General features: G+C 42.1%; 1 protein-coding gene across 7 annotated transcripts in view; it reads right to left on the bottom strand.

Annotated features, from left to right (window-relative positions):
- Window positions 1-2461: 2461 nt before the first annotated feature.
- LOC112236743 (calmodulin-regulated spectrin-associated protein 2) overlaps window positions 2462-19964 on the bottom strand; it is an 81614-nt gene continuing 64111 nt past the window's right edge. For 2 of the 7 annotated variants that reach the window (XM_024405346.1, XM_024405348.1), the window contains 12 exons: window positions 18278-18368; window positions 17599-17698; window positions 16445-16476; window positions 16270-16339; window positions 13951-16144; window positions 11382-11518; window positions 10724-10941; window positions 10010-10106; window positions 9590-9655; window positions 8366-8481; window positions 5687-5805; window positions 2462-4644 (listed from right to left, as the gene is read on the bottom strand). In XM_024405346.1, the coding sequence (XP_024261114.1) occupies window positions 4339-4644; window positions 5687-5805; window positions 8366-8481; window positions 9590-9655; window positions 10010-10106; window positions 10724-10941; window positions 11382-11518; window positions 13951-16144; window positions 16270-16339; window positions 16445-16476; window positions 17599-17698; window positions 18278-18368 (3546 nt within the window). In that variant the 3' untranslated portion in view covers window positions 2462-4338. The remainder of the gene's footprint in view (window positions 4645-5686; window positions 5806-8365; window positions 8482-9589; window positions 9656-10009; window positions 10107-10723; window positions 10942-11381; window positions 11519-13950; window positions 16145-16269; window positions 16340-16444; window positions 16477-17598; window positions 17699-18277; window positions 18369-19964) is intronic. The other 5 variants (XM_024405349.1, XM_024405351.1, XM_024405350.1 and 2 more) reach the window with 3 other exon arrangements.

Genomic DNA, 19964 nt, shown 5'->3' with positions numbered 1-19964 from the left:
CTCAGCGTTCCCCATTGAGACTGTGCCTGTACCTCGATCTAGGTTGGGCAAAACTAAACATGGCGGTGTTCACTTTAGCAATCTCACTGGAATAAAGATCTCATCCATTCCTGCCATATCTCAAAATAGGGCTACTTAATGTTAGATCCCTCACTTCCAAGGCAGTAGTGTCAATGAATGGAGAGATCATGAGCAGATGGGCTCCTGCATTTGCTCAGCATGATTTTACAAAAATATAGATTTAGAGATAGATTAACTTGGATTTTTCCACAAGGTCATATACAGGATACTACCCTCCACAACTTAACCATCACTCCAAATAAAAACTCCAAACCTGCTACCTGATTTTGGACAAAATTACCTGGAAGGATTCCTATTATCAAGGTTCTTATTTCCAAGGAATTTACAGCTAATGCTCTGGCAAACCAACGACCAGCAAACGAAGCACAACAGAAACCTGAAAACCCCATCCAACCTGGAACTGAGTGAGTAATGTTTAGTCTGAAGCTACTTTTAAAGCCAAGAAGAAAAATACATTACAATGATATATTTTACTTTATAAGGACTGAATGCTATGTTAAGTCGACTAAGCTTGCTAGGACAGAACAGATCCGGTTGCAACTTCAATTAGCACTGAGGTGTGAAGTGAGAGGTGTCAAAGCCCTTGAGCCCAACAATGACAGGATGTGTTTTCTGTAATGACCTTAGTGATAAATGTTTTACAGCCTGTGTTCGTAGTGGCTGCTCAGTGAAACGACCTGTCCTGATTTGTCAAAACTTTAATGAGCAAGCCATCCTTCATGACCTGGCCTCTGTAAATTGGTATAGAATATAGCATAGCATGATCCCCCTCTGTTGAAGACGCTTGGACCTTATTTTATTTTATTTTTCAGTGGTATTTTTAACAAATGCGCCCCCATAAATAAAATGAGAATTAAAAACCCGTTCGGACCCTGGTTCAACTGTGATCTGGCAGAGTTACTCCACCTCAAGAATTCAATTTGGCGAAGGGCTCGGCACACGCATACTCAGACTGACTGGCTCTCGTTGAGAAATAAGTGCGCTCAGGCTATCCGGAAGGCCAAAGTTAGCTACTTTAAGGAACAGTTCTCTCTCTCTCTCTTTGGGTCTAACCCCAAGAAGTTCTGGAAAACAGTTAAAGACCTGGAGAATAAACCTCCTCCTCACAGCTGCCCATATCCCTTAATGTTGATGATGTAGTTGTTACTGACAAGTAGCACATGGCTGAGCTCTTTAATCACCAGGATTCCTATTTGACTCTAACATTTACTCATCTCCCACCCCTTCTAATGCGACTATCCCCAATGCTCCTCTCACCAACTGTCTTCTCTGTTGGAATCCAGTCCATCTGTTGGAGAGTATATCGACAGAAAGTCTCTGATTGTGTTCATAATGGATGGTTGTCGCATAGAATGGATGTTTTGGCGGTTGGCCGTATTCTCGTACTAGACTTACGTAATTTCCAGCTGCAGACTAGTAATTATACGTTTCGGATTTGCTCTTATTCTGTCATGATCGATAGTCTCAGAGTTTAACCATTTCCAGCCGTGTAGCCAAAACTACAGCTGTATGGCCTCCGTGGCCTGTAGAATTGTGTGTCTAGAGACAGACCTCTAAGATGTATTCTGACCTTGACTTAATTCCCTCGTAATTCCACCACCTTTACGAGTGAGGAAACCATGAATGATAAAGATGGCGCCGAAGAACATGGCTGTTTTGTTCGTTTTTGTGTTTTGTGTAACTTATTTTTTAACTTATTGTGTACATAATGTTGCTGCTACCGTCTCTTATGACCAAATATAACTTCTGGACATCAGAAGAGGGATTACTCACCGAGGACTGGAACAAACTTTTTCCTTTAACGAATCTGACGAGAAGGATATCCTGCTTTCACTGGAACTGGCCCAGATCCATGCTTTTTGCATGAAAAGACGCAGGAAAAGCGGGCCGCAGATCGGGCAGCCTTATGAGAATCCGTAGGCAAGCAAGTAAACTCCCACAGCAATCCGTTCTTCTTACTAATGTGCAATCATTGGAAAATAAAATTGATGACCTATGACTAAGATTATCCTACCAACGGGACATTAAAAACTGTAACATCTTATGTTTCACAGAGACACGGCTGAACGACAATACGGACAGTATAGAGCTAGCGGGATTTTCCATGCACCGGCAGAACAGAGACGTTACCTCTGGTAAAACGAGGGGTGGGGGTGTGTGTCTATTTGTCAGTAACAGCTGGTGCGTGATGTCTAACATTAAAGAAGTCTCGAGGTATTGCTCGCCTGTGGTAGAGTACCTTATGATAAGCTGTAGACCACACTATCTAGAGAGTTCTCATCTATATTATTCGTAGCCGTCTATTTACCACCACAGAACGAAGCTGGCACTAAGACCGCTCTCAACCAACTTGATATGACAATTGAGACACACAACACACTTGAGGCCATGCTTCATTTTATTCAATGCAAAAGAAACAAAACAAACCTACAATGTTCAGCAATATGTTGAATGACACCAGACGGTCTGATAAACAAAATGGAAGCAGTGCTTCATCAGGAGGATGGACAGACTAATTTACGGCAACACTGTACAATGTCCACTCATTTATAAATAAATAGCCATTAATCCTGGCCTTAAATGGCCTAATAAGACAACTGTAACAGTAGTCCCATAGCAATATCATTTTCTACAAAATTCCAGAGACACATAACTTCTCTTTTGGTAATTCTATAAATATACCCCAATGAAGGGTGTGGGGAGTACTGTATGTTTGTGATATCTTCATCCTTTAATCCCCAACCTACACAAGCTGTTGCTCGACGAGGCTAGTTTAATAGACAAAAGGAAAGTGTTGACGCTGGTGGGAGACAGTAAGAAGCCTCTACCCGTATTGGAGTGACAAACTTTGCCACATTCTGCCTTCAGTCAGCTATTAGAGGGAAAAAAATATTTGCCTTACAGAACATCAGTCTGGTCTCCATGTGTGCAGTAGATGTGGGGTCTCTAAAATGTACCAAATGAGTGTGGCATCTACCACAACATGTGATACATAATTGTCATGAAATACTTAAATGCAAATGAAATAAATCAGTATTTTTCTATACCTGATAAGTATGCAAAATAATACCAGCTGTGTGTTAATCTCACTGTCAAGCAGTATCCTATAAACAAACTTTTGACAAGGAATTTGACATTGAGAATTTTAAAAATGATACAATTCTGAAAACATTTTTGACTGAACTAAAACAGAATCAACAATAATTACTGTTTATGGTATAATACATGTAATGGTACCTAACTAGGGCTGTAGTCCATTTTCATAGTCCAAAATCTAAATCACAATCCTTAATAACATTAAATTGTTCTATATCATACGTTTATATCCATAGTTAAGAAACTTCATAAAAGACAGACATAACAGACATTTCACCAAATCTGGTCCATTTTGTGACAATTGAAAGGAGGTAACGTAAAAACATAAGTTTATTTTTAGTTCACAAACCTGCTGTGAACACACAGCATTAAGAAAGTACAGTGTGGTTTAAGATGTGTTCTTTAAAACACATTTTTCAAATGGAGGGATAAGCTGGAAGAAAAAAAACTTGGCCTAGTCGTGCAATGTATTGGGTGGCTAACACTAGCTGTGTGCTTGTTGGTTTTTTGCTCTTGTTTTTTGGCCCTCAATGTTGTGTGTAGCTTATGCAGACTTATCAGCTTGCATTTGAACCTAAAACATGGAAAAAGCGTTGTCACCTCAGCATACAGCATACAAAAGTCTCTGAGCTGATTGCACTAGGTTTACAATCAGCTCATTGCACTGACATACAAAAAGAAAACAAGCGTAAGGCCACACATTTGAACAGATAAGCAAAATTCTGTCTATACAGATGAGTAACATTCAGTGCTTCAGTGTGCCAAATAAAACATATGGCATCTTTTCTTTTTTGTCTCTCTTTTGGCATATACAAAACCACATACACACACACTTGCTGTAATAAAATGGCTAAAACCAGACAATCTCTTGTACTAAACACATCAGTGATATCCATTTACAACTCTTAACTAAATAGTGTTTTACATTCCAGTTGTGCATATCTTTAACTGAGTCCCCATGTCCAGTTTGGAATTTTAAAGGAAAATTAACAGGAATGAAAAGAGATAACAAAACAACACAAACAGAAGTATGCATTCATCTAACTGGCATTGCAGGTGCTGAATCCTCATGGATATGTACAGTGAAGTGCAAAATTGAATGTGGACTGTTCCATTTGAAGGGAAATGGTGGGGGTGGCTGGGAGTGTACAGCAAGTTCCATTAGGGCTTGGCAGGTACCACTTTCTTCGGGGTGGCTGGTTTCTTGGTTTGCCACAGGTGGCCGTGGATCGTGATGGCGTCCACGCTCGCAGACATGGTCTTGGCGGGGATCTGGCTGAACTGCTTCCTGTCTGAATTGTACTTGTAGAGGCCCTCAATCATCTTACGGGTGATGCGATTGGGCCCGATGCCGGTCAGCTTGGTGGCCTCGTCCGTCTCGGGGCAGTACGTGTACAGAGAACGGAATTGGCAACCCCCATCCCGGAACAACACCAAAAAGTTGTTGGCCTCGGATTTCTCCATTTCCTGCAAAAAAGGAGCAAATAAATGATCATTGTCCTCATACAGCATAGTAGAAGACAACAGGCATGTCTAGCTGTCATCAAGGAAAGGGGTGGCTACTTTGAAGAATCTATATATAAAATATATTTTGATTTGTTTAACACTTATGGTTACTACATGATTCCATATGTGTTATTTGATAGTTTTGATGTCCACTATTATTCTACAATGTAGAAAATAGTAAAAATAAAGAAAAACCCTTGAATGAGTAGGTGTCAAAACCTTTGACTGGTACTCAGTGGTGTTAAGTCATTTTTTGGGGTATCTGTACTTTACTTTACTATTTATATTTTTGACAACTTTTACTTTTACTCCACTACATTCCTAAAGAAAATAATGTAGTTTTTACTCCATACATTTCCCCTGACACCCAAAAGTACTCGTTACATTTTAAATGCTTAACAGGACTGGAAATTGATCCAATTCATGCACTTATCAAGAGAACATCCCTGGTCACCCCTACTGCCCCTGACTATCCATAAAATAAAAAAACAACATTAGGTTTGCCTAATATAAGGATTTTTTAAATGATTTACACTTTTACTTTTGATACTAAATTATATTTAAAAATTTTAAAATTGACATTTACTTTTGATATTAAGTATTTTTAAAATGAAATACTTTTAGACTTTTACTCAAGTAGTATTTTACTGGGTGACTTTCACTTTTACTTGTCATTTTCTATTACCGTATCTTTACTTTTACTCAAGGATGGCAATTGGGTACTTTTTCCACCACTACTGGTACTGTATATAAATATATTTACAAAAAAATATATGGAGGATTGGAAATTATGCAGCCAATTACAATAATAGAAGCTACAATCTATAAGCAATATTAAAGCTTATCTACACCCCCAAAAAATAAAATGTAAACACATTCCTAGTAAATATCACCATAATCAAATTAATATAATGTTAAGAAATTATTAATCTGAGATTACATTGTATTGAAGAGCTACCAACACCGTAGAAATAGAATGACTAGATTGTAGAGAACACATTACCTCTAGAATCTTGTTCTTCTGGCCTTCGTTGACCTTGCCTGCCAGGCAGCAGTGGGCCAGTGCGTTCTGAATGATATGCTTGTTCGATTTGGAACTTGGCTCCTTGTACAATTTGGGTCCTGTGCACACAAGGGGACAGTCATCATCATCATATCAGTCATCATATAGCAACCATTCTATCTGGGGCCTCTGACTTGTCCCAGCTGTTTGTCAATAAATAATTTATAGGCATTATCTTAACATTACTCATCATGTAATCTTAAGACCACAAGGGCCCTCTACGCTATCATAATCTCGCTCCTCTGTTTTGTTTGTCTCAAGTCAAAAACATAATAATTCATGCTGACCAATCATGGCATTAGATTCAACATGTTACCCAACCAATGTGCAGTGACAAAAACATAAACTGAAGCTGTTAGTAGTACTTCCAACTTTGAAAGGGTCGCTTTGTAAAATGCACCCCCCTGGTGGAAACTAGGCGAATTGCAACAACAGCCTGAACTAAAACAACTCTTCCCCCACCATAAAGCAGCAATATGTAACATTTTTTTGGCGACCGACCAAACTCACATAGAAATGTGTAGATCTGCCATTCTCATTGAAAGCAAGTCTACGAAGCGGTAGATCTGTTCAATGTGCAGCAGTTCTATGATTTCTGTTCTTACTTTCAGTTTTGTACAACAGCTTCAAACAGCTGAAAATACAACATTTTTGGTTTGGTCTACAAACTATATTTGCTTGTTTTGTCACAAACTGAAATTAGAGGAACTATTAGAATTTTAGCAACCAGGAAACGGCAGACCAATTTCTGCATAGTGCATCTTTAAGTTTAGCTTTGCATCATTTTACTTTTGGTTTAGCACACCAGTTTCAAACAGCTGACAATACAATATGTTTGCTTATTGAAAATATATTTCACATCAGTTTAGATGGTACAATGATTCTCTACACTGCTTGTTTTTCCTCACATAAACTGAAATTAGGCGAACATTATAGCATTTTAGCAACCAGGTACTGGCAGGGCAATTTCAGGGGGTCTATACTTGCAAACATCAGAAAAGGTTTAAGCTTAAAATGTGCTTCAGCCGATTAAAATTGTTGACCTAATTGCGTGTGATAAAACGCTACATGTTAGCTGTTCCCATTAGATAACCTGGCACATTTGGCCCTATGCTAACCTGACCAGCTGGCCGTGATTGACCACTTGTTCATAAAATCAAAGACGGTCAAAGATCATACCTCCAAGAAATGCGAACCATTACAAGTACTGTAACAGGGGAGATCTTAAGGGTATGATCTTTCACAGTATTCACGATTCACTCAGGATTATCCGTAATCATGGTATCATCCACATTCATTTGGAAGTGTTTAGAAACATATTCTAATCTTATTTACAATAAAGGTGATTCCAAAATGACACAATACATGATTTACCATACTGAATAGCATACTAATGGGCACAAGATAATCTGTAACACATCCAAAACTAATTGCAAATGCATCCAACAAGTTTGGAGAGTCAAAAGCTCGGTGTAGTCATTGTGTGATAGGAATATGGGACAAAATACTACACTTTTGACTACCTTATTTACAAGAATCTTTAGGGGTGTCAATCATTTAGACGCTTACCTTTTACCATTCATTGTCTTTCAAAAGAGATATTGAATTGTGTTTGGTTGTCAATGCAACCAGGAGCGTTATGCACCCATTATTTTAGAGGCAACATGAAGTACGTATGGATGGATGGGGGGTGGTCCGGAGTGGGGCTGATGTTGGAGAAGGGGGGCTGATGTTGGTGAATTTAGAATTTTTCAAACACCTGAAACAACTTTTCCTTGCAATCTAGAGCCATAATATTATGCTTTAAAAAAATGACAAATCTGAGGGGGAACATGCCCTTTCTCCCCCTTATGGGCATGATGCCTCTGGACGTAACCAAATATCAACAAAGAATATAACTAAATATAGACAAACTGGAATTAAATCCAGAGTAAATATGTGGCACAGATGGAACTATGCAAGCAGAAGATACATCTCCTTCAAATCTTGCTATTTGGTTGCGGTGACAACAAAACACATTTCAATATCACTTAATATCATTAAAGTTGAAATCAACCAGAGCTTGAAATCCTAGGTCTATTTATTGCCTATTTTTAGTTTAATTCTAGGGTTAATTGAAACAATAGTTGTTGATGATGTTGTAAATGCTATATAGGCCTAAATAGTATAATTAATGATATATGAGTGATAAAGTACGGTCACATTTAATTTGCTCTGTAAAACCTACCCTTTGGAAGGACTTCGATAGCAACAGTGAATACATTTTGTTTTTAAGTGGAGATCTCTCAACAATCATTCTCACCATAGCACATTGGTAATAGTCAGTGACAAATTTTATAGCAAAGCAGGGCTTGATTAAACCCCATTGGGTAACGTGTATTCTGTTGAGTGTGGAATGTACTGTGTCTCTAAGACAATTTCCCCTCACGGACATTAAAGTTAATCCTATATCCTAGCCTATATAAAAGCAGTTTAGATTAATGAACTGGACCCAAATCAGATATCTTAAAAGCATGAAGTACACTCAGTTAGCAAAGCCAATCATGAAGAATTATAATACAGCTAATACAAATGATCCAATAATGTGCCACTGGTGTGTGTAATGAGTTGATCACCCACCGGTGTACTCTGTGTTAGATTTAACAGATGAGGTGGTGGAACCGTTCTCCCAATCGTCCTCCCCATTCCGGCTCCCAGATCGACAAGGGGACAGAAAACCATCTGCAGAATCAGGCCTGACACACACACACACACACACACACACACACACACACACACACACACACACACACACACACACACACACACACACACACACACACACACACACACACACACACACACACACACACACGAGAGAGAGAGAGACACCAACACACACACACGAGAGAGAGAGAGAGACACAGAGACACCAACACAAGCACTTAGGTCACCTCTCTCCACAGGTATTGCCTTTGTTACCACATATAGAATGATGTAAGAACTTCTCGCTTGCCATGGGAAAACTGTACAAGCTATTTGTGTGCACAGTACAAACAGTGTGTACCCAAGTCATTTGAACATCGCTAACAGGGATTGGCTTTGGCTACTGCGGTCCTTTGCTTATCGAAACCTTAAGTTCAAGTTCTCTAAAGGGCTTTTCAAACAGCTGAACCAAACCAAGCTGTACTGAGCTGGCCTGATTACCCATCCACCATAGTTGCTGGAACAATACTGAAAAGGACCATGTGTAAACAAAATATCTGAGCCAGCACAGTTTGGTTCGGGTCGGAACAATAGCGTGAAAAGGGTATATCTTTACTCTCATACAAGCATGGGCAGCAGTGAAGCAATGTGATGCAATCAAGTGTTCTTGAGGGATAGATATTACAAGCGCCTATATCACGAAGCATCTTATCTAGGTACACTTAGCATAGGGAAGAGGTTAAGAAGCAGTAGGAATATAGGCAGTGACAATGTGACATAGGGAAACAGAACAATGCTGTTAATTGTTCTGTGTAATGTATTGGGGAAAAATGCATTTACGCAGGGGTTGATGCTGAGATCTCTGTCACATTGAAGGATGTTGGTGGGACCATGAAGCAACACATGGGTCGTGTTCATTAGACACCAAATGGATAAAAATGGACTAAAACAGGAGGGACTACCTGGACTTTCCAATAAGAAACACATATTTTAGTTTTCTTTTACAAAATGTTTTCCTTTGCGTGTCCTAATGAACAGGACCCTTGACTTGGTATTGGCCCAGTGTCTTAAGAATTCCCATAAGGACTCTCATTCTTATGCTACAGAAGCTGGGACAGTGAGGTGGATTCAGAGTTAAACTACTACACAGGAACTAACCTTCTCCTTCTCAGTTTAGGAGAGCTCAGAAAGAAGCACAGGCTGCCAGAATGTAAGCTAGCACTTCTGACAGTTCCAAAACATTAGTGGTCAAAGAGAGTAGGTAGGAAAAAAGAGTGTAGAGAATACAGAAATGTTAGGTTGAAAGCCGTTGGCTAGAGAGAGGGTTAAAAAGCAGGTCAGAAGTGATACTCAAGTTCAATGAAACAAAGTATGAATAAACATTTTGGGACATTTTTCAAACTTTAACTTAGGTAGAATTTTCACTTGTCCCATTGACATCAATGCATGACTAAGTGAAAATGAAACTTAAGTCAAAGTTAGGATTCACCCCTTAAAGTAGAATAAATGCTAAGAGGAAATTCAACTAGGAATATGCAGAAATGTGTTTCATATACTGTTAATATAAAGGAATCTCACCTTGGTGTTCTCTTCTCAGAGTGCACACTCTCACTGTCTCCCAGGTTGAGCGAGGCCAGAGACAAGCTGGAGACTGAAAAAACACGAGGTCGTGAACCTGGATGTGAAACAAGTTTTGCACAAGATGGGACAACACCGTTACACCACGATCACAACACAGTCCGTCCACAGTATTTTGTGCCCACCTTGTCACAGCTATCTGCAGCATCATTTGATGTTTACAAACACACACATGTAGCTGTATGGCTCCTTAAATTTGGCAGGATTTTGATTTTGAGTTCACTTTCGTAGTCAAAGAATGACGATGGATGCCATGGAAACCATACAGAGTCCCACATAGCATAATGAGATGTCCTTGCCAGATTATCAGAGATCGATTCAAGCCTCACATTACATTACATTACAAGATCAAATTGGTTGAATTGGTTTGGCAAAGCAGTTAAGAAATCAGGCAGGGTTAGCTACTGAATTGAAAAGAAGTTGCTTTCATAATGAAGCAATTTCTTAATAGTACTAGTTGGCATGCAGATCTCAACCAGAACTAGTACACTCTCTAGTCTACCATAAGAAGCCACACTGAGCTGCAGAGAAACAGTGTTTTATTGCAGATGGCACAAAGCTAGCTGTGGTGCCAGATGGGTGGCATTTGGGCAGACACGTCACACCAACACGACACCGACGGTGAGCCCTGAGAGTGGCTGTCTCCATGGTTACCTGCCACCCTGGTCGGGGTTCTGGGGGAGTCCATGCTGTCCCGGTGGATGGACTTGGGCCGGGCTCTCCTCTGTTTGGAGCCGGCCAGCCGCGGCTGCATCACTGTGTCCATGTCCTCCATGAGCTTGAGCTGCTTCCTCCTCATGTACTCTTGCTTGATGAACTCCCGGCGGGCCTTCTCCTCCTCCTTCCTCACGTGCTCCTCCTCTGCTTTCACTCTGAAAGAAGAAATAGATGATGACCAATAATCAAGAACATGTAAAACTATGACCGGGACACAATCATACATAGACAATGGTATGCAATTGATCAAAGTATTTGAATATTGATTGATGCACATTACCAGACAATCAGTAGTAATGTACTTTGATCAATTGCATTAGCATTTCATGCTTCTACACCTGCATTGCTTGCTGTTTGGGGTTTTAGGCTGGGTTTCTGTACAGCACTTTGTGACATCAGCTGATGTAAGAAGGGCTTTATAAATACATTTGATTGATTGATTGATGTACTTTGACAAATACAATTTGATTGACTAACGTCAAACAACATGATACTATGTGTGAGGGGCTTTAAAAACAGCTCACGTGTGAGTCTTTGTATGTGGGTGTGAATATGTGCATGCTTGTGCATGATTGTAGTGGAAGGGAATACAGACCGTGCCTCCTCCTTCTTCTGCTCTAGCTCCGCCTCCTGCTGCAGCTTCTTCTGCTGCGTCTCCTTCTCCCTCCTCAGCCTCTTCTCCACGAGAGCAGCCCTCTTCTGAGCCATGTTGTTCTCCCCCTTACCGTCATCCTGGGGACAGGTACACACAGTCAGTGGTGTTCTTTCATAACCAGTGGTGTACAGTTACAGGAACTCTCAGGACTTCCCTGGTTAATGTGAGATGTTATTTCTTCTGGTACATTTAAAGGGGCAGCTGCACAGACCAAGATTATACCTACCACTCAGGACTTGAAAGCAGTTTTAGTGGAGACTTTTCGCTGAACATGCTAGCACTTTCAATGGAGATTGAACATGCTTTTTAGTCTAAGAGTAGGCCGCCCTAGGCAGAGGCCCCTTGCTGGGTGTATTTCCTAAGTAATTGCAACTAAACTGGGAGCGATGCTCTCTCTAATAGCAATACGCCTCTACTGACGACTATTTCTTACTATGGCACACAAGATCCAATACCATGTGCAAAATCTGATCATTTGATCTGAAAGCTGAAAATTGCATGTGAACCTCATCACAACTATCCTACAACGAGCTCAACATCTCTATGAACCCACTTCTCAGCAGCTGCATCTGAATTATTCACAAGCTCCAGTTTCCTGACCTAGATAAAGGCACAGACAACTGTAGCTAGCTAGATACCCTCCCCAGAACAGGAAAGACCAAGTTGTCCTCGGCTTGACCTATTTAAAAAATCATTCATCTCATATTATAAACAGAGTATTTCCTTCCAAAAAACAAAGCACAGGCTTTTTCAATTACATTAGAAAATAGTCATTTTTGGCGGCCAAATATCCAGAATCTGACATTTACACACTAATGTAACAGTTATTGTTTTGGAGATTATTCCCAAACATAAAAAGGTCCCGAACAGTCAAAAAAGTGGTCTCTTGGAACAACTTACACCGGGTTAAGCCGCCTTAAAATTGCTGTACTGAATGAAATATTACCACTACCATGTCTATTTTTATTTACCAAACATATTTCAACATAATCGCAATAGCTTCTTTTTTTTCGATTACAGGCTCAAAATGGCTAGAAACAAAGACCTTTTTTCTGAAACTTGTCAACTTGTTGTTCTGAGAAATGAAGACTACTCCATGCGAGAAATTGCCAAGAAACTGAAGATCTCGTTACAACGCTGTGTACTACTCCCTTCCCTGGCTCTAACCAGAATAGAAAGAGGAGTGGGAGGCCCGGTGCACAACTGAGCAAAAGGACAAGTACATTATAGTGTCTAGTTTGAGAAACAGACGCCTCACATGTACTCAACTGGCAGCTTCATTAAATAGTACCAGCAAAACACCAGTCTCAACATCAACAGCAACATCAACAGTTCCTCTGTCCCAGTGTCTGTTCTTTTGGCCATCTTAATCTTTTCTTTTTATTGGCCAGTCTGAGATATGGCTTTTTCTTTGCAACTCTGCCTAGAAGACCAGCATCCTGGAGTCGCCTCTTCACTGTTGACGTTAAGACTGGTGTTTTGCTGGTACTATTTAATGAAGCTGCCATGACTTGTGATGTGTCTGTTTCTCAAACTAGACACTAATGTCCTCTTGCTCAGTTGTGCACCGGGGCCTCCCATTCTTTCTATTCTGGTTAGAGCCAGTTTGCACTGTTCTGTGAAGGGAGTAATCCACAGCGTTGTACGAGATCTTCAGTTTCTTGAAAATTTCTCGCATGGAATAGCCTTCATTTCGCAGAACAAGAATATACTGACGATTTTCAGAAGAAAGTTCTTTGTTTCTGGCCATTTTGAGCCTGTAATCGAACCCACAAATGCTGATGCTCCAGATACTCAACTAGTCTAAAGAAGGCCAGTTTTATTGCTTATTTAATCAGCACCACAGTTTTCAGCTGTGCTAACATAATTGCAAAAGGGTTTTCTAATGATCAATTAGCCTTTTAAAATGATAAACTTGGATTAGCTAACACAACGTGCCATTGGAACACAGGAGTGATGGTTGCTGATAATGGGCGCCTATGTAGATATTCTATAAACAATCTGCCGTTTCCAGCTACAATAATCATTTACCACATTAACAATGTCTACCCTGTATTTCTTATCAATTTGATGTTGTTTTAATGGACAAAAATGTTGCTTTTCTTTAAAAAACAAGGACATTTCTAAGTGACCCCAAACTTTTGAACGGAAGTATAGGTATTTTCAAAGAACCGTCAGTCAAGGTAAGCTCCCCGCCTACTCAGTCTAATAGCTCCCCGCCCACTGTCTTTTCAGACTTCCCGGTAGTTTGACATGAGAGAAAAAGTACTTTTTCTAAAAATGTTGAGTATTTATATATCGGGAAGAAATATTATGGGTGATGTTTTAGTCACTCAAAATGCTATTTTACATGAGAATCAGAATGATTGTTCGGGATCTTTAAATTGTACAGAACGTTTGCCTCTGGGGATACTCTTGAGCCAAAAGGGTTCTAGACAGAAATATTGTGTCAAAATTAGCTCACAACTATTAGCAAAAAAACTTCTATCATGTATCTTTAACTTCCTACCTTAAAGAAAAAGCCACAGGACATTTTCTCGTCATCGCCATAGATCCCCTCCATGTCTCCACTCTCCTCCATGCCTTCTCCCTCAAGAGGCTTGAACACATACAGAGGCACCTCAATCAGGTTGCTTCTTGCCCCGCCAAAGAGGTCTGAGATAAGGGGGGTCTCGGTGGGGGTGACCGTAAAGGTCTCTTTCACTGGCTGGGCCAGCACTTCAGATACAGTCGACACTATTATGGGTTTGAGCTCATCCATTTTCACCTGCTTCTTCTCCTCTACTCTCATCTCCTCATGTTCCTCTGCTTCATCCTTCTTGGCAATCTCTCGGGTCCCTTCTTGTCTTTTCTGCTTGTCTTTGGCTGGGGAGGAGGGAGAAGAGGCACTACCTGCCGCTGTCTCTGGGGATAGCAGCGGTTCTGTGTCCCTGTCCCTATCCTTGTCCTCTGTCTCTGTGGTTTGACCGGCGGGTTTCTCCCCCATGTAGGCAAAGGCCATGGGCTGGAATGGGGAGAACCGGCGCAGGCGGGGGAGGCTGTCCACAGACTGGGGTGCTGTCAGGCAGCGGTTATAGGGGGCCAGCTTGAGCTCACTGGGGCGCGGTGTGCGGGGGTTCCGTGAGTGAAAGGAGGCCGACTTCCTCTTGATGCTCGTGGGCGAGCGGTGGGCGGAGCGGGGTGAGTCGGCCGGAGAGGGTGAGCCGGAGGAGCGGGTGGAGGCGCGGGCGTATTTCTGTGGCGAGGTCTGGGGAGGGGGGATGACCCAGGCCTGTTGTTGCTTTTGTTCTCTCATAGCCATGATGACCTCCTGTTGTTGGGCCAGGCGCTGCATCTCTGTCTGCAGGAAGCCCAACGAGTGGTTCAGCTTCTCGATGGAGCGTGTGTATTCAGCTAGATCCACCTCACCGGGTCCTTGACCTCCGGCGGGACCTTGTCCTCCCTCTTCTCCTCCTCCTCCTCCGGAGGAGGATTTCAGCCAGCGGGCCCCAGAGAGTCCCTGCCCCTGCTCAGCCCCGTCGGGCGTGTCCGCTTTGCTCCTCCCTGTTTTCCTCTCATCTTCCGTTGTCGTCTTCCCCCCTTCCTCCTGTCCTCCTACCCCTGAGGCGCCGTCACCCTTCCTCTTGACCACGTCCAGGAAGATGGAGCGGCCCATCCTCTGGCGGTGGCGAGTGAATGCGGCCTCCACCTTCTTCTTCTGCGCCTCAATGGCTTTTCGCTTCTCCTCCAGGCGCATGCGCAGCTCCACCATCTCTGTCGCCATGGCCTGGGCCGGGTCGCTAGGGAGAGGGGCCTGGGCTGGCCCAGTTGGAGTGTCTTGGGTGAGAGGCGCAATCTGTTGATGCACGGGGCTGTGTTCCGGAGTGGGTGCCCAGGAGACAGACAACGGGAGGCCCAGTTCTGAGCCCTCGGGGGTGGTCTTGAGGGAGCTGCCGCCCCCGCTGCTGCTGCTTCTTCCCCCCGAGTCGGGGACACTGAGCTTCCGGAACTTCTGCTCGGCAAAGCTGGTCATCTTGGTGCCGGCGCTGGTGGAGGGAGATTTGGCGTAGCCGGAGCTGCTGGGGCAGGGGCTGGGCGTATCCATGTCCAGCTCCATGCTCAGAGCTTCCCTCAGCGATGAGTCCTCATCCAGGGTCTCAGCGATGTCCTCGGTCCTCACGTGGATGCCCGTGTCCACCTCCGTAGTGTCTGTGGTGCTCAACGAGTCCAGGTCCCTCTTCTCCGGTCGAGCATTAGGATCCAGGCCAACTTCACCACCTCCTCTGCCCTGGTTTGGACTGTGCAGGAAGAACCCATTTTTGATGCCCTCTGTCAGAGGGCGCTGTGGGGCCTGCCTACCGGAGTTGTGGATTATCTGAAGGGCTTCCTCCATGCTGGGGGTGGCGATGCCATTTCCGTGCCTGTCCAGGTTTGAGCCACCGTTGGGGAACCTCAGTGGGCCTCCAGGGGGTTCAGGCCTGCCAGGCTGTCTGGGCAGATCGGGCCCTGCCAGGTTGTCCAGGCGGCCCTCCTCCTCGATGCCCGTTCCCTGCCCGTTGATGGGCTGGAAGGACAGGTTCCTCTTCATGCCCCGGGGCATCTGTTGAACCTTGAAGCCCTCTGTGCTGGCAGAGCGAGTCATGCTACGGCCGGGGGGAGTGGATGTCTGGGCGGTGTCCTCTTTGTCAAAAGGGATGTCGAAGGATACACCGTAAGGCCCAGACCTGGCAAAAACAAACAGCCAGTCAATCAGTCAAATGCTATTAGAATTGCACTTTTTTGTTGTACCAAACAATAATTGTATTTTGTCTGCTACAAGTCATTAATTGACTTGCTCCATGATACTAACCTTTTCTCCTTGGGCCAAGTTCCTACACAGCCATCCACAAAGGACATTGAGGTTGATCTCTTTATTTCACCTGGATGAGAATATGCATCTCATATTAGATCCATCAATTGTTATTATACTTTAATCTGTTTAATGATCAATTGGTAGAAGCCAAAACTTCTAGTGATCAAGTTACCTGAGTTCCTAGGTTGTGGTTGGAGAGGCAGGCTAGAGGGGGTGAAAAAAATACATAATAATATTGTCAATCACGAACGCCTACAAAAGTTAAAACATGCAGGTTTCCAGATGACCAAGACATTATCACCTCTGTTGTGAGATTGTGGAACGGGGTCTTTTTTTAAGCTTGGCACCATAGCTTGAGCGCTGTATGTACAGTATGCGCCCACCCCAGACTACTTAATACATTCCAGATGGGTTTGCTTAACCTCTTTGGCCCAGCGCTGTCCGGGTTAGGGGCGGGTTTTGCCGGGCCGGGATGTCCTTGTCCCATCGCACTCTAGTGACTCCTGTGGCAGGCCGGGCGCATGCACGCTGACTTTGCTTGTCAGTTGTACAGTGTTTCCTCCAACACATTGGTGCGGCTGACTTCCACGTTAAGCGAGCAGTGTGTCAAGAAGCAGTGCGGAGGACGCATTGCTCTCGACTTTCGCCTCTCCCGACACCGTATGGGAGTTGCAGCGATTGGACAAGACTGTAAATGGATTACATTTACAAAAAAAAAGTATTATAGAGATTCAGTTCCAACGAGTCTTGTTCCATATAGACCTGGTCAGATCCAGACCCGGTTCGATTCGGGGGAAGAAGAAGAAAATGTCAATTTTTCAGCTAGCTGATAAATTGCGAGGGGGAGGAGGTAGAAAGAGCCATTCTTACAATAACAGGGGAGGTTAGCATTTGTTGGAGTATGATATTTGTACATCTGTAACTTTCTCACTCATCATTATTCACAATTCATTTAGGATTACCCGTAATTATGGTAGCATTCACATTCCTGTAGAAGTGTTTAGAAACATAATTCTATTCTTATTTACAATAAAAATGATTTTCCATTGGGCACAAAATGATCTGAAACACAATCAAAACCAACAGCAAATGCATCCAACAAATTTGTAGAGTCACAAGCTTGATGTAGTCATTGCATGCTATGAATCTGGACCAAATACTAAATTTTTACTACATTAATACACATATAAGTGAATTTGTCCAAATACTTTTGCTCCCCTAAAATATATATGCGTGCATACATTTTCGAATGGGTGCCCCCAGTGTGAATCGAACATGAAGTACCAACTTAGCCAAACAGGACCATAAATTAATAAGAAATAGTACCTGGGTCGTTCTGGGCTGGGCGGTCTCTCCATGAAGCTCGTCTTGGTGACATTGGAGATGGGAACAGAGGGCATGTTCCTCAACGATGTGAGGGCTGGCTCTAAAAACCAAACACAAACACATTACTTTCATTAAAAGCCCAATAGAGCTGTTGTTATATCAATATCAAATCATTTATGGGTAACAATTAAGTACCTTACTGTAGTAGATTTCCATTAAAATGGGCAAAAACTGCTTTTCAGCAACAACAAAAAATATCTTGCTAGGACTGTCTGGGAGTGGTCTGAGTGGGGAGGGGAAAACTGAAAACTAGCTGTTATTGGCAGAGAGGTTTGGAAATCTCGTTATTATTGGTCTATTAACTCATTTACTGCATTTACTGTGATGTCACCATATAAAGCCAAAACTCCTGCCCATGCAAACCTGCTGATTAGAAGGTCCAGTGTAGATTGTATTTTCAACCAGCAACTATCAGGAAATAACACTGATAAAATTGTTTCACACTTTTACAGTAATAGTTTCATCAGCTGTTGCAGAATATGATATAAAACAGAGGGAAACAATATATTTTGACTGTATTGGGCTTTTAAAACCATTAAATAGAACAGGAATTATTTTATCTGAATGTCTGAAGTTTACAAAAATACAAAACAGTTCTGAAGTACAAAAAACTGCTTTCCTTCTGTGTCCAGAACTCTTGGTTGTACAAAGGAGGGCTTAACCACTTCAAACCACCAGAACAGCTCGGCCATGAACACAAGGTAGTTATTCTGGAAAAGACAAAAACAGACAGGATGTGGTGGTAAAGCTAAGGTTAATAGAAACAGGACTGCAACATAAACATTACACACCAAAAGACCACTGCAACATGAACTCTTGTAGAAAAACGTAACGGTTCAAAACTGTCAAATGCAGTATACCTGAGCTTCCACAAGATGTCTCTGTTAACTTCAAAAAGACAAACTATTATACACATCATAAATACTTACTTGAGATCAGTCAATTAAATACATTGACATTTTCTTTACGAAAACCTTCATAGACCAAAGAGAACCCAACTGGTTAGAGTAAAGAGTGAGCTAATTTAGTCACTTCGCTTACCTTGTTTATACAGTGTTTCCCCCATCAATTTAATAACCCTCAAAACAGAGGAGCTGTTACACATTTCCCAAGGTGTCACAATATTTTACAGTACACAGCCAGATCCCTTTAGTTAATATATCATTTACATAGTGGTATGTGGTACTGTTGGTACTTGAATGTGCCTGTGCGTGAAAAGAAAACCATTTGCCTAGTTTCTGCTCCTCTCGACATGGTCACAGAACCAATGAATAGGGTTGACCCACAAGGACCTGTTTGGCCAGATCGCCTGTACACAAAGAGGGGAAAACCTTTCTTCCTTTCCCTTGCTATCCTTATAATCGGATTGATACACCATTGCAACTCATGCCCTGGTCAGAAACCAGGTCAGAAAGAACAGGAACGAAAATATATTCAAAGAGGTGCTGTCAAAAATATTGATTGATGACACTTATGAATTATGATAAAACACAATCAACAAGTCCCAGAAAAGGAATGTGATATATGCCTAGTACACATTTAGATAGATGGGAAAATGAACGATGGCCACATCCTCATGACCAATCATGGTGTGTTATTGTTATTCCTTTGTTACCATCCTCATCCACTGACACTTAGCCCAAAGTCATACTCATTAGCCAAGAAAACACACTGCAACAGGAAGGGACTATCTTGACTTGTCCAGTAAGAAATGCTTATTTCCATTTTCAGTTGCAAAATGTTTTGCTACGATTTGCCCTGATGAACATCACCCAGGGTTCCCCAAGGAGGCGGGCACACACACGTGTTCTGATATGACCTTGAGTATATGCAGTGTTCATCAGGTCAGCAACACAATTTTTAACAAAAGGAACATTCCCTTAATCGGTGCAAAAGCAGTGTGTGTGTGTGCATCTACAGTTGAAGTCATAAGTTTACATACACTTAGGTTGGAGTTATTAAAACTTGTTTTTCAACCACTCCACAAATTTCTTGTTAACAAACTATAGTTTTGGTAGGTCGGTTAGGACATCTACTTTGTGTTTGACACAAGTCATTTTTCCAACAATTGTTTACAAACAAATTATTAAACTTTTAATTCACTGTATCACAATTCCAGTGGGGTCAGAAGTTTACATACAGTAAGTTGACTGTGCCTTTAAACAGATTGGAAAATTCCAGAAAATGATGTCATGGCTTTCTGATTGACATCATTTGAGTCAATTGGAGGTGTACCTGTGGATGTATTTCAAGGCCTACCTTCAAACTCAGTGCCTCTTTGCTTGACATCATGGGAAAATCAAAAG

The sequence above is a fragment of the Oncorhynchus tshawytscha genome, linkage group LG05 (genome assembly GCF_018296145.1).
Source record: "Oncorhynchus tshawytscha isolate Ot180627B linkage group LG05, Otsh_v2.0, whole genome shotgun sequence".
Taxonomy (NCBI): Eukaryota; Metazoa; Chordata; class Actinopteri; order Salmoniformes; family Salmonidae; genus Oncorhynchus; species Oncorhynchus tshawytscha.
The sequence above is the reverse complement of the archived record's forward strand: the minus strand, read 5'-3'. Positions and strand labels throughout refer to the sequence as shown.